Raw genomic sequence first — 15,705 nt, forward strand, 5'->3', positions numbered from 1 at the left:
AAAAATATGACAAGTTTTTCTTTTTCTTCTTTTTCTTCCGCCTTTGAGCCGTTCACAAGCGGGGTCGGCGCCCTCTATAGTTTTGAGTGTTGGCCGACTATATGAGGCAACGAGCGGCACCTCGCGGTAATTGAGCTGAATATTTTGCGTTGGACTAGTGTCATATCATGCCTTGATCACATTCGAAATGAGCATATAAGCGATCGATATGGGGTTGCACCGATCATGTAGAAATTGTGAGAAAGGTTTCTTCGATGGTATAGTCACGTAATTCGCGCTAGTGACAATTCACTTGCCAAGATTGGTCTGAACATTGAAGTCGATAGTAAACGATCAAAAGGCTGGTAGAGCCAACGGTGCCTAATTTCGATGGATGGGTGCGACTGCATCCAGGTCAAGCCTTTGGCTTAGTAAAATGGTGTAACAGATGAGTCGACCCTGTTTCTGAACTAAGGCTGAAGAAGAAGAATAAGATGTTGCTAGGAGAGGGTCATTTTTATAGAGCATCCCGGATGCTGGTAGTTGGTATCAGCATTACCAGGGTATTACCTATGTTGTCCAGTTGTTGTAGATGAAAGCGAACTTGTAAACTCACTTTATGTTGACACTTGGAATGAAGTCATTGCTGGCAGGATTGATTGAGCAAGAAATTGGCGACGTAGAGCTTCCTAAAATTTTTCCATTACGAAATCACACACATTTGCAGCAATGCGAATTACTGCAGACGTACTATAATAAAAAAGCGCACGTCAATTACTCAGTAAATAACACCTCATGTCAATGAAATCTAATTTATTTTTTTTTATAATTTTATTGACTAAATTAATTTACGTGAATTGAATTCGCACAATTAAAGCAAATATAGAATACTTAACTCTGGAAATTTTAGCCGGTGGATACTGGTTGCTGGAGCAGGTCGTGAAAAGGTGTAAACTCTTAACAAATATCAAACGTTTGGCAACTCGTTAATGGTTCAACAAAATGTATTTTTTTGCTAAACATAAACTGATCAATAATTTGAATGTTGTAGAGAAAAGCAAGCATTCAATTAGCAAGTTTTCTTTTTGTGGTGATTTACTTCTCTAGGATTGGATCGGACAATTACTCGTACAATGTAGCTTGAATCGATTATATTTTCATAGATGGCTCTATGTTGCTTGAGGGTTTTGTAGTGTATTGGTAGGATTTGCGCAGGCTGGGTGGATAGGGAGTCGATTTATCAGTTTATAATAGTTATTGTTTTGGGGTTAAAAATTTGGTTGGGGGTGGAAATAATTGTATTTGCGCTTGGTCCTTCCCTGGGGTTTTTGCTGCCTGGTTGGTGTGTTTTTGTGAGTTTTTAAGCGTTTCGTAGAGGTGCGCTTCTGAGAGATTGTGGGGGGGGGGGGGTGATGCGGGGGTAAGGAGGGGTTGCATCCGTTAATGCTACGATCCACGTGAAGACCGAAATGATTTTGGGAGAGAGTGCTTCATGAGTATCTGCGGAAGGGGAAATATCGATTGAAGATGTGATCCGTTTTGGATTTGTCCTCTCAATCGGGGCACTCGGATTTCCATACGGGGTCGAGGTGGCGTGTTTTTTTCGTTTTGATTTCGTGAGTGTTTTTCGATGGGTTTGTGCGATATTATTTCTTTTTTTTTCCAGGTTCCAGTGTGGTCCCAAGCATCGATTAGATGATATCTAAATTTTGGTAAATAATATGTAAGGGATGGAAATGCCCCAAATGACTCCCCTCCATATTCCCGGTTTGTCGACATAGGTGACACGTTAGTATTTTCGTGCGGATCATCAAAGCCAGTTTAGCCAACTTTTTAGGTTCTTGAGGTAAGTCTGTCCGCTGAATCTACTTTGACCGACTACGGAGGTTTTGACTGTCGCCTGAAATGGCTAGAATTTAACTAATAAAATAAAATTCTAGTGAATCAAAAATTTGAGTGAGACTAAAATGGAAAGTTTGGTGCAAATCGAATAATGCATAGTCACGACTAACTGGTATCTGCTAAATTCAAATGTTCTCAGGAAAATATAGATAAACAACACTTGCCAAAGCAAACTGGTGTTATACCAAACCTCAAGTGTTAAATATATCAACATTTCAATTTGGGGCGAATTACAAAACCCTACCTACAACCATTGAAGCTTTTGTTTCCTCAACTTTTTTTGGTTGTTTCTAACCGATTCTCATATACCTAGCAGTAAAGTCGTTAACTTAGTCGTAGCTTTCCGAATAAGATTCCCATATCGCTTCAGAGTTTATACGCGTTGGGTGTTTGGTCTAGTCTGACAATTTCGCGGAATATTATCGATAACTTTTGGCAGTGTCCTGGCTTCGAAGTGTTTATTAATATTAAAGTTTTTCACATCAAGTTAAGAATGGATTTAGTGAGTTGTGTGCATAGTGATGGTACCAATTCTTCTGGGTCAGAATTTCAGAAACAGGAACAATACCCACCTGAAATGGAAACAAATAATGTGCGTCCCTCCAAAAGGTGAGGCAAAATATAAATTAAGGAAATTGGAATGCAGCCTTTCTTGGAACCTAGTTGAAATCCTTTGATGAGGAGAATGGGGAGAATATTTGTTAAATTCTATTTCCACCGAAAATACAATATTACTCATGTTCTAGGCATTTCTTTTGAAATCTATAATTATTCTTCGTACGATGGTGCCACAAATTAGCATGTTATAATCAAGGACAAGGTCTTTACTGAACTTAAAATGTAGATGAGTTAGCCAATATCTTGCTGTAAATTTAATGAGCGCGAATCTATTAGTGGTTTGCATCAAAATATCACATATAGGATCGCTGGCACCACATCCCTAATTGATATTTGCAATTCTAAGTAAGCTGAACAGTTGGAACGTTCAGGTGAACCAACGCACGTAGGCCACGCCTAGGTGTCATAGTCTCTCGTTCTTTTCCTACTTTCTAACTATTCTGTTATTATACAGTTTGTGGCGACCTAGTCGCCCGTCGAGTTTTTGAATGTGTTTTCCAATTGACACTTTCGGACTGTAAGGTTCGCCGAACAAGTCCCTGAACTGATAGGGGCGGCTTCTATTCTTCATGGACTTCTGCGACGACATATAGAGAGCAGTGTGTTGATTAACTTCACTTTATGATTTACTTTGAGACGAAATCATCCACGCTCGTCTTCCCACACTGCACTCAAGATGGAAAGGATCAGCCATCGTTCAATATGTGCCGGGAGAAGCAGATTATTGATAGACCTACGTCAAAGTTGGGAAATAGCTTTGTACTTGGGGCAATATCAGCATGACTCTCTATATGATGAAATACGGGCTGGGAGGTAGACTTGATAATCCAGGAGTTTCCCTGCCTATCGTCATTATTGAAACTGATATTGAGAAAATTCACAACCAAACGGGCTGCCAAATTCTTTGTAGACCTAACATTGGCTCTGAAGTCCAAGAAGAAAGAAGCTGGGCGCTTCAGGTATGAAAGGTTTGGTGTATTTGTGGCGGAGCGATACCGGGGGCAACCTGCCATGGTCGATTGGAAGAGCGGACCGATTTGAAAGAGCGGGGCTACTTCAAAGAAAATCACCAAACCGGCGAAATTCAGTTAGCAGCCCACAATTTTGGTAACATTCGCTGCAGCTGCATGAGAAGTTGCATTGAATGCTTGCATCATTTCGTTGCCAACAGCAGCGGTGGACTCCCATAGTTTGTTTGTGAATGGAGAAGTACCACAGGAGCACGTGGATTTCGAGGCCCGCAGCTGAAACCATCTCGAACGTCACATCGTCTATAAATTCCCCGAAATCAAAGAGAAGGTCGATCGCACGTCTGGCAAGAGGGAGTTTCAGCAGGACCAGGACTCGATGGCGACGTAGCCAAACCAACAAAATCAGACGAGCAACAATTCAAGTTTCCATCCAACTTATGGATCCAGTTCTCATTCAGAGCACTATTTATAGCTCGATATATTGCTCCAAAATTTCCTCAATGCTTAGAACCGCAGAATATAAGAGTGGAAAAAGGGAGCTCTGCCATGAAATCAACACACAGAAAACACACTGTTGGCAGGAGCTAATCAACGACGCAAGCAGGGAGCCATGGGGCCTCGAGTATAAGCTGGTTTCCAAAAAACTCAGCGCCCATCAGTCCCCCTATTCTATGGAAGCAGCGAAAATGGAAGCAATCGTGCAGGCGGCTTTCCTGTCCATCACTGACGCTGTCGATGAAGGAGTGAGTATTGAGGAATTCCCACCTTTCACTGCAAAGGAACTAGAGAAGGTGGGCATGCCCATGATGGAGAAAAAAGCACGCAGAGCGACGTTATTCCCAGCAAAGTGTCAAAATTCGTATGTAAATACAGGCGGACTTGCTACTCTGCGCATTCAACGCATGATTGACAGCGGGTGTTTTTCTCCCGCAGGAAGGTTACGCACCTTGCACTGATGAGGAAAAGCAACTCAGAGGCGCAATCGGCGTATCGTCCGCTCTGTATGTTGGATAGAGCGGGGAAGCTGCTTGAGAAGCTTATCAAGCCACGACTGACTGACACAATATATGCTGCGGAAAACTACTCACTAACACAATGTGGTTTTAGAGTGGTCCAATTAGTAAAACTGGCCGAGGCACACTGTCCTCGGCGAGTGCTGCTCCTTGTGACCCTCAACATAAGAAATGCCTTTAATTCTGCGAGATGGTGCGATATACTTGAAGCACTGGAAAATCGTTTCCATGATCCAGGCTGCCAATTGCGGATGTTGAGGAACTATTTAAAGGGTCGTGCTCTACTCTATGAAATCCGGGAAGGACAGCTCAGAATGAAGGTAGTCTATCTGCAGTCCGGACCTTTGGAACGCCTTATACAATAGTCCTGAGATGCCTGATGAATCACATCTGGTCGGAGACGCAGACGATGCTGCAGCACGGATGAGTAGGTTCGCCGTACACTGCGCATGGAATCTTCCTAGCTCTGTAGAAAACTGAAGTCTTTGTGGTGACCGAAGGGAGGGTTCCCACAGTCCTCCCTATTCAGGCTGATGAAATTATGGCTTTGTCGAAGCCGGCGGTGAAATACCTTTGCATCATGATAGACACGAATATGAGCTTCTTCGAATAGATTACCAAATCGCAGATAAGGTTGGCGCTAGAATGTTTGCGATTTGCCAGCTGATGTCCACCGTCGGAGGTCCCTTACCCAGCAGGCGGCGCATGCTGACGAGCGTTGTCCAGTCCGTCCGCCTTTACGGTTCCGAAATATGGGCTGACTTCCTCAGTAAGGAAATGTATCGTAAGCACCTCGTGCAAGCACACAGACCAGGGGTTCTCTTCAATTTAACCTGCACACAATCGGTCGCCCGACTGTATTTATTGCAAGGACGTGATGAATGATGCCTGCCGCACCTTTCGATGGAAGGGTGATTGGGTCCTCGGGCACCATGCTGCAGAGTGGAGACACATGGAGCCGATTAGCACATTACACTCAATACATTCTTTATACGGAAAAGAGGGAGATGAATGGAGGGTAGCTGAGGCGGTGTGTTTTGCTTCTATGCTGAATAGGCCTGGCCATGCCGCTCCAGGGGATGTTTTAGCCGGTAGTTTGTAAAAGACAGGAGTCCGGCACTTTGCGCATAAATGCGGTTTGCTATTGTTCGACATATTTAAAGCTTGTGTCATTTGCGCGGTAAGAAAATTTTTCCACTGTCGAGCTCCAGCAGAATCGCGAAGACCTTTTTGAATTTAAGGAGGGGGAGGGGCAATGTTCAGTTGCTCTGCGAGCAAATGCGCAGCCTCACTAGTGACACATAAGTGAAGGTAAGGATCGTCAGCTGGTGGTTACTTTCGCGATCGGTACTAGCTTTTCTTTTGTTACCAATATTTGGAAGACAGCTCTTCAATCCACTTCCGGGATATGGTTGAGCTGATTAACTGTTCATAGTCGGTCACTTAAAGTGCTACTACTGGATAATGGTAGACTGTACACCTCGGGCTGTTCTTCCAATAATGTGAATAATGTCAGCGTAGGCCAGTGATTGGAGGTTTGATGAGGGTTGAGCAGTCTCTTGCGTTAACATCTGCATCACGGATACCTTTTTCTAAGGACAGGTTAAAGGGGACGCATGATAAGGCATCCCTTGGTCCCCCAATCAGACCTTAGTACGTCAAGCACTTCTAGGAGTTCCTTCCATTGGGTTATTTCGTTGTTGGTGATGGGTGACAGACCGTCGCTGCCGTCGTAAACAAGGCTGTTAATTTGCTAACGCCTGCAAGGTGACCAAGGCAACCAACAATTCTGGAACCACAGCAATTTTAACAACTTCGCGATCATCAATTCTGGAGCTGCCGCCAACTCCATAATTGAATGTCACATTTCCTCCTCAACCTATTGGAATTAAAAAGCAAGAGCGTCGTAGGCTGTTTTCGTAACAAATATTGTTGCCCCTGTTTGGCAAAAATTTGTTTTGGGCCGCCGTTTCGGTTAGGGTACCACCTTTTTGGCGGTGAAACTCGGAAGCGTGGTTTCTCCAATTGGAAGCGCAATTCGTGCTGGCGATGGACGCCACTAAATTCAACTATGGGTTAGTCGGTTTTGACGACCTGAAGGCCGAGAGCGCCTACATCGGTGCGAAGTTTCGAAATTGTACAACAGCTGTCTCGAGAAATGAGGGTTCGGGTAGCCGCGCGCCTCAGTCTACATCGAATTATAGCGTGTGCTGATACTACCGTCGGTTTGCGGATCAAGCCCGGAAATGCACTACTTTTAGTACGACCCCAAAAAACTGAGTTGACTCGGGGCACGGCGACGTATACCCAAAGGGTAGCAACACGTCGCCTTATAGTATACGACCTTATTAGCGGGGGCAATTATCTGGTAGACAAAGGGGCGGAAGTCTCGGTCCTGCCCGTCTTGAAACCAGCTAAAATTAGCGACATCAAACTCCACCTCCATCGCAACTAACCGTTACAGGCTGGTTAGCATGAGTCGCAGCTTGCGTAGGATTTTTTCGTGGCGCTTCATTTTGGCTGACATCAGTGTCCCCATATAAGGCGCAGACTTCCTGTGTCACTATGGGGTGTTGCAGATATGCAGCATAGGTCGCAGATATGCAGAAAAGTTCCCAATTAGACCCAACACCCTCTTTTCGGTCGTCAAGGAATTTTTCAATCTGCTCTAACAGTAACACTTTTTCTATCATTTTTGAGCAAGTTGTCGATATCCGTATTCGCGCACTCCTCCGAAAATATCGGAGCATTACTACTGAATGTAGTTTCTTTCAGCCAGTTATGCGTGTTGTTCAGCATGACATCAACCCTACTGGTTCCCCAATTTTCTCGAAGGGGCACCCCAGTAGCTCGCCGTTGCGCGGAAATAGTTTCAACAACTACTTAAGCAGTCAAAGTGCAGGCGATCACGAGCTTTCCGCTTCCAAAGACGGTCAAAGGCCTTAGAGGATTCTTGGGCATGGTAAACTTCTACCGTCGCACTACGCCTTCCTGTCTGCTCCTAAGACCAAGGATTCGCGAGTGGTTACAAGCAGCAACTGGTAGACGTTACTCTTTTGGCATTCCCTCAACACCTCTAGCCGTGCTCGTCGATGCCTCAGACACAGTAGTTGGTGCTGTTCATCACCAAATCGTAAATCAAAGCTGGCTACCGTTGGGTTTCTTTCCAAAACAGTTGAATCCCGTTCAACGAAATTAGAACTGCTATAATCGTGAATTATTAGCCGCGTATCTGAGTACTAAGCACTTCCGATATTCTCCTGAAGGCAGGTCGTTCACTTTGTTCATGGACCTCTGACTTTGGCCTTATGGCAAAAGCCTGACAAAGCATCCCCTCGTCTACTTCGGCACTTAGCTTACATCAACAGCTCACATCGAACATTCAACATGTATGCTGAAACTTCGCGATCAACATCCCAGCCGCAGTCGAATTTTCGGCAATCCTTGTGGACCAAAAGGATGATGCAGTTCTTCTGAGCTTGCAATCGGACCCCAAATACAAATCCAGAAAGTTACCTATCTTCGGCTCACATTCCTCTGCCTACTGCAAGGTCTTTGAAAAGGGACCTAAGCCATATGTTTCAGCCGTTTCTCGTAAGGAAGTGTTTCGCTCGGTGCACGATCTTACGCATCCTGCCATTCGGACAACGAATCGGTTAGTCTCCAGCAAGTATTTCCAGTCGTCCATAAACAAGGGCGTGAACTCTTGGGCCAAAGAGTGCATTGCATGCCAAAGGTGTAAAGTCACTAGACATGCTAGGAAGGAAGTAGATGCATTCCCTAGGTCGACAAGGCGCTCCAACACTATACATCTCGACAGCTATTTGTGATCGGTTTACGCGGTGGCGTGAGGCAATGCCTCTGAAGGACATAATAGCACAGTCATGTGCTGAGGCCCTCTGTTGAGAGTGGATTTCGCGCTTTGGTGCTCCCCCCATTATCATTGCACTCCAAGGAATGTTATTTTCTTTTCCTTTCTCGGAGCTCGGAAATCTCCTGGGATTCAAATGCCAGCGGATAACTGGGCACCATCCGCAGTAAAATGGGACGCTTGAACATCGGGGCACGACGAGCCACTCTGGTCGCAGGCTTGGTCTTTCATTCTGCTTGGCCTCCGTTCAGTCCTCCGCGAGGAGTTTGCATTAAGCAGCTGGTGTACGGGTAAAACCTTCGATTCCTTAACGACCTGATTTTCGACAAAAGGCACGCCCTTGGAGAGATCGGATTGTTACGCCTACAACGTGAGGCCGTGCTCAAATTATAACCACCTCCGCCATCCCGTCACACGCAGCCGCGAGCCTACACCCCGTGAGAATTTGAAGTTGGTACCCATGTTCCGCTGAGGACTGATGCCCTCCAAAAGCTGAGGGCCGAGGGTCCATGTAAGATACTCGAGCGTGGTGAGTACTCGTTCAGTTTGGACATTGGTAGCAAGCCCAAGAGGATTTCTTTGGACAGGCTGAAGCGTTTCTTACTGCAAGCAGATGACACTGGAAGGAAGCGAGAGGGCTGCGTTCGTTTTGACGTCCACCATTCGAGATCGCAGTCGAGTAGCTTCGCGGCGGGTTTTTCGGCTTACGTTATAATGAACATTTTTTAAATTCCGAATAATGAGTTTTTTATTCCTCACATATCGGTATTTCGAGGACCAGTTGTTCTCTTCCTCGGTGACTTTTTGTCTGAACTGCCTATGGTCCAGCTTGTCCTTAAAGACCTAAATCCTGACCTTAATTGCTAGTTAATTTTATTACCTAATTAATCCAAAAAGCCAACTGTTGACGTTTCTTAAATTATTGTTAATTTTTTTTTCTTTTTTTCTGGAGTATCTTGTGGATGATGAAACTCTCTAATGCTGCCAATTTGCGGAAGTCATTAACCATCTTATTATAATTACCTTTGGGTTATCCTCCGTTATTGCATCTTTCTCCTAGATGATGTGCCTGGCTACTAATGATTGGAGGGCATATGTTGGTCTGCTTTTTACTTTCGCCAGATTTACTTCCCTTATATGTGCGCTGAACCCCGTTGTTATTAATCTTCTAGTATGCCTTATATATGATATGAGATATGATTCACAATTGGTGCAGGTTGTCTGATAGATTCCACTTTTCTCGCTATCTTCCTTGGGGTCCGTGACGCTTCTTAATCGTGTCCTCAGTTGACGTGGTCTGCTGGTAGATATCACTTCGATGTCGCGTTTCCTTAGGATGTTTTTCACCTGGTAGCTAATTTGGGAGGAAGGAAAACCTAACGGTAATTAAGGAGGTTAATGATTTCCGCAAATTGGACACATTGGAGAGTTTTATCATCCACAAGATACGGGAGGAAAAAAGAAATAACAGTGATTTACGAAACGTCAACAGTTGGCTTTTTGGATTCATTAGGTAATAAAATTAATTAGCAATTAAGGTCTGGATCTGTTGGAAGTCCCACCCTCATTGCGCGCTCCAAACCCCTCCTCCTCAGGAGGAGGAGAAAGCAAAAAACTTATCCTACGTTTAAAACTACTTAAAGTAGGAAAGTTAAAAGGACCAAGCTGTTTTGTATTATAATTCCGGCAAAGCCTGGGAATCGGGGAATGAAAATAGACTTCGAGCTCCGCGAAGGGCACGTTGAAAATATCTGCGTTACGTGTGTTATAAGACGCAGGACGGCAGGTAATCTCGTCAGCGGCGGAGCAGTCCATCAGGCCCGAGGAAAGTTTAAAGAATGTGCATAGATCCAGATAGGATCTACGCTGTTGTAGGAAGGGAAGGTTTAGAAAGCGGAGGCGGGAGGGGTAATCCACACGAGGGAGGCTTTTCTTAAAGAAGAGAGAACGAGTGAATTTACGTTGCACATTTTCAAGGGCAAGACAATCACAGTTACGAGTGGGTGACCAGATCACGGAGCAATACTCGAGGGTATTCCTCACAAGGGAATTGAAGAGAGCTAAGAGAGCTCGATTGATGACATCGAGGCAATGGGTGTCAAAGCGGAGCTTATTGTCGAAAGTGACTCCGAGGTCTTGAGTGGAATTTAAGCAAGATAAGGAATGTCCGTTAAGCGAGTAGGGGAAAGAAGTGGATGAGGATTTTAGGGAGTAGCACATAGAGTGACACTTTCTGACGTTTAGAGCTAAACCATCAGTCGAGCACCAACGAACCAGAGTGTCCAGGTTATTCTGAGGGGAAACACAGTCCATAGGCGACGATATAGCGGAAAACAGCTTAAGGTCGTCTGCATAGAGCAAACAGGGACAAGTAAGGAGGGGAGGAAGGTCGTTAATAAAGAATAAAAATAGCAAAGGACCCAGAATGGACCCCTGTGGGACGCCAGAAGAGGGGGAGAAGGAGCGGGAAGTACAGCCGTCAAGAGAGACGCGGCAGGATCGGTTGGAAAGGTAAGAGGCAAGCCTTGAAACAAGTGGTATGGGAACGTTTAGGGACGAGAGTTTGGATAGAAGTATCTTGTGATTTACAGTGTCGAAGGCTTTCGCGAAGTCAGTGTAAATGGTATGCACTTCTTGCCGTGAATTTAGACATTTGGCGACAAAGTTGGTAAAGTCAAGCAGGTTGGAGGCAGTGGACCTACGTTTAACGAAGCCGTGCTGTTCTTTCACTATGTGATGGCCAAAGTGGGCGGACAACCAGTCGCTGACACATCTTTCCAGGATTTTGGAACAGGAGGAGAGGAGGGAAATGGGACGGTAATTCTCGGCAAGCAAACGATCGCCACTTTTGTGAATGGGGATAATGAGAGCCTCTTTCCACAAGCTGGGAAAATGATTCTCTTCAAGGCTTTTGCTGAAAATAAGAGATAGGGGAAGGGAGATGGACTTACCAGTTTTGATCGAAAAGAGGTTTGGAAGACCATCGTAGCCAGGTCCGACCTTGGCATCAAGTTCGCCAATGAGGTATTCGACAAGGATAGGAGTAAGAAGGGGAATGGTAGGCGATGCGGGGCAGGCTACATCTACTATCGGGAGGGATTCGGAGGAAGGAGGAGGAACATAGACTGACGAAGAGTAGCGGCAGAGTAAATCACAAGATCGTTGGGGGGAGTTAGCTGAGAAGCCAGAGAATTTAATGGACGGAGGGAATAACTGGGCGGGGCAGCGGGAGTTGCGAATGTGGGACCAGAAAGGTTTCAGATTTCCGCGCTTTAGTGAGTCTTCCACGCTGGACAAATATTCGTGTCTGGACTTACGGATTAAAGATTTGACCGAGGAACGAAGGGATTTGAAAAAAACTAAGTCAGCAACGTTTCTAGAAGACAGGAACTTCTTTCTCGCAGTCTGTTTTTGACGTAGTTTTTTGTGAATTTCAGTGGTGAACCAGACGGGGTAAGGGCGTAAGGAGAGGAGGGAACGTAACAAGGAAGAAGATCAGATAAAATGGTATTGAAAGTGTTGAGTGCTTGGTCACATGTAAATGGAGAGAGCAGGGGGACCCAGTTGATTGACGCCAGGGCTGAGTTCAGACCTTCGAAGTTCGCCTTACGAAAGTTGAACTTGATAGGCTTGCGAGCGACAGGAGAGTGGAGTCAGGATATCTGAACATCGAACTCGAGAGCAGGATGATGGGCGTCAGGGGCAACGTAAGACGGAGCATGAAGGGATTGGGAAAGATAACGTACAGGATGGTTAGAGAGGACAAGGTCAAGAGTGCGATCTAAGTGGTTTCTAGAAAGGTTAAATTGGAGGGCCCCACAGATGTACAAGAAAGTGGATAGAGGAAGGGAAGAGTGGGTCGTGTTATTAGGGAGGGAGGGAAGGCCAGGTGTAACGGGCCAGGAGAGCATTGGAAGATTTAAGTCACCACAGAGGATGAAAGGAAGTGAGGGATATGTAGTCATCAGTAGGTACGGTACAGGCCTTTTCATCGAGAAGTTGCCAGAAGGCATCTTTTTCACCATCAGGTCAACTTGTCTTTAGTGCATACGCAGTGAAGAAGTGAATAAAGCCATCAGCTGATATAATGGTGAGCTTCATCAGCCGATTATCAAATCGTTCGATTTCTTTAATGGCATCACGGAAACCCTCTGAGATGGCAATGCCAACACCATATTGAGTGTGTGGGTTACCAAAATAGAGAAGTTTGTAGCCATTTCTACTGCGTTCGCGTTCAATGTCGCAGCTTTTGGCACCAGACCATCGGGTTTCCTGCAGAGCGCAGATATCAATGCGCCTTTTCCGAAGGGCTCTTGCGAGTTCGTTGATCTTTCTTGTGAGGGTGCCAAAATTTGGCGTGCAGATACGTATTTGCTTTGTTCGTACTAACTTACTTATGTCCTGATGCCGTTCATGCGTCAAGAATCCTTACCCATTTTTCGACAGGACCGTGGCCCATCCAACCGCGTCAACTGAGGGGGACGGTTTGACGTTTCTCCGAGGATAATTGTTACACATTGTATGCATTTTTTTGGTCGACCTGTCGCGGGACTTGTCACAAAGAGAGAACAGGTAGGATTCAGCATAGTGGAAGGACCCCAACTATACATTATTTGTCTCAAAGCCGGTGCATTCTGTTTGGTCATTTCAAGCCAATTGCCTTTGCGGTGCCATGTCAAGCCAGTTTGCTCCAGAGCTCTTCTGCATATATGTGTTTGAACAGTTATAAATATTTTAAATTTTTTGCAGCTTTGTATCTTCTGTTAAAAGCACAGTCGTTACACTATTACATCTACTTTCCATAGACAACATCTGCAGCGACAAGGAAGCGATGAACGATATCGAAAAAGGATAGTCTTAAAGAGTGGATATTGCAATATTCGCCAGAAGAATCTGCACCATTTCTGGATGAAGTTTCTACATGATCCCTGCACAACGTTGGTTGACCTTCAATGGCGATGGAGTCTATTAATTTTCGCTCTAAGTTACATACTAACGTGGCTGGGATTTACCATTTTCTGGTGGCTTATTGCCATTGTACATGATGATCTGGATGAGATGCATATGCCTGAACGTCAAGGTAAATTTTGAAAATTTCAATATTGGATCTGGGATACACCCCAGAAAAGTTTCTGAAGTAATGCGCCTTTTGTCCTTTTAAGTAAATAATTAGAGAAACAGGACAACAATTTTAAACCTCCCATTTTCAGAGGAAGTTGGCTGGATCCCGTGTTATACAAACCTCAAGGATTTCACATCAAGCTTCCTTTTTTCACTTGAAGTGCAGACTACGTTGGGGTACAGCATTCGCATGGTGACCGACGAATGTCCTGAAGCAATTTTCCTAGTAATATTTCAGTTCATATTTGGTATGGTCCATACTGCGTACATAGTGGGCTGCCTCTATAGCAAAGTGACACGAACTAAATACAGGACTAGCACCGTGATGTTCTCACGAAAGGCAGTTATAACTCAAAGGGACGACGACTTCTACTTGATGTTTCGTGTAGGAGACTTGCATAAAAGTAATATAATTGGTGCAAAGATTCGTGCACAGTTGGTCCGGCCAAGGACTTCAAGAGAGGGAGAGATATTTAACGTATATTGTTCCGAGCTGAAGCTTGGAATGGACGATTGCGATGCGAACCTCTTCTTCATGTGGCCAATGATAATCACACATAAGATTGACGAGCATTCGCCTTTGTTTGATGTCTCTGCCGATGGTCTTTTCTATGAAAAGTTTGAAATTTTGGTGATTTTGGAAGGAACCTCGGAAATTTGTGGGCACCTCATGCAAGCCCGGACAAGCTACTTGAGTGATGAAATTACTTGGGGTCGACGATTTGTTCCTATTATACAATATTTGGATTATAGAAGGCAGTTTGAAGCTGATTATTCGAGATTTAATGAGACAGCGGTCACCAGTGTGCCACTGTGCAGTGCGAAACAGTGGAAGCAGTTGAGGCAAGAATTCGACAGCACAGGTGAGGATAAGTTAAGGTTTTTTAGAAGCAAATATTCAGGAACCATTCAGAAGCAAATTATAAATCTTTTTGTGAGATATTTCTCGAAACTTCTTCGATCTCCGAAAAAAATCATCATCATCATCAACGGCGCAACAACCGGTATCCGGTCTAGGCCTGCCTTAATAAGGAACTCCAGACATCCAGGTTTTGCGCCGAGGTCCACCAATTCGATATGTGATGGCTTGGTCACCTGTGCTTCCATTTTCCTTTCCAGACCTGGCGTGAAAATTTCACTGATAGGGGAGATAATTGATTACGCATCGCTGTCCCTTTGGTCATTTTATAGAATTCATTTCTAAAACTAAAATAATTTCCTGATATGCATGGCGCCGCTCCGGAGTACTATCGTGCTGTTCGTTCCATTCTTCCAACTTTCGTAGGGCTTCTTTCACTGGGATGCTAGGAGTGCCTTTACATCATATGAAACTAAGATTTCATCGTTCTCTATATGGCACTGTGCGGAAATCCTTGTTCGTTCCACATTGAATAGGAACCTGGAATTACAGTAGCAGAACGGGTGCATGCACATTACAGACAAGGCTACAAATAGCGCCGTTCGGTACTAGAAGTATTCCTGGCCTATGGAGAGGCTACGGTTCTTTGAAATGGGAACTACAAGTTTACTTCATGCATCCGATGTCAGTTAAGTTACCTTCTCCTCAAAATGTGGAATTCACTGCGTCTATTTAGGCAAAGAATGGACCTCCAGCGATGAGTGTGCACGAGTTATAGAAGCGCTTTTTACTGAGCTATTGGGCATGTTTGGAGGAACTGGATTCCACTGCGTCCCATGAATTGGGCGGTGGTACCATCGAAGGTGTTATTCGGAAATGAGGATGCTGTAATTGCGGTCAGCAGTTCAGATTTTGTACGTAACGAGACTTTGAAATACCAAGGGAACACTAAGTCAATTCCTCATTGTAGGGTTTTCCGTTTATGTTCAAGGAGTTTATCCTCATCCATCTTTAATTTTATAGGTTCGAAGTTGAGGTCTTTGATTGTGTTGTGTGTTTTAGGCTATACTGTCTTTAATTGAATTTAAGTGAGTGCTTACTGGCATTTCAATGCTGCAACCTTTCCATGCATATGGACCTGGTCGGTTACTGCTTGCCAATTTCCCCAAGACGAGGTGTTGTTTCTTTTTCGTGGTTAGGAATAGTCGCGTTCATTATGTTCCAACTTCCATGTTCATTGCAAGACAGACATTTCTCAAAGAGCAGAGTTCGCTTAATACTTCTGGTGTATTTTTTATTACTCAGAATTGGCTTTGCCAAACTAAAAAGTGCAGCAGAAACTGCTAGGTAAAGGTTCTTTTAATTGGAGCC

General features: G+C 44.6%; 1 protein-coding gene across 1 annotated transcript in view; it reads left to right on the plus strand.

Annotated features, from left to right (window-relative positions):
* Positions 1-2,210: 2,210 nt before the first annotated feature.
* LOC119659694 (G protein-activated inward rectifier potassium channel 3-like) overlaps positions 2,211-15,705 on the plus strand; it is a 32,061-nt gene continuing 18,566 nt past the window's right edge. The window contains exons 1-3 of the mRNA XM_038067949.1: positions 2,211-2,490; positions 13,160-13,434; positions 13,565-14,338. Coding sequence (XP_037923877.1) covers positions 2,375-2,490; positions 13,160-13,434; positions 13,565-14,338 — 1,165 coding nt within the window. The 5' untranslated portion in view covers positions 2,211-2,374. The remainder of the gene's footprint in view (positions 2,491-13,159; positions 13,435-13,564; positions 14,339-15,705) is intronic.

This window comes from Hermetia illucens, chromosome 6 (assembly GCF_905115235.1).
Source record: "Hermetia illucens chromosome 6, iHerIll2.2.curated.20191125, whole genome shotgun sequence".
NCBI lineage: Eukaryota > Metazoa > Arthropoda > Insecta > Diptera > Stratiomyidae > Hermetia > Hermetia illucens.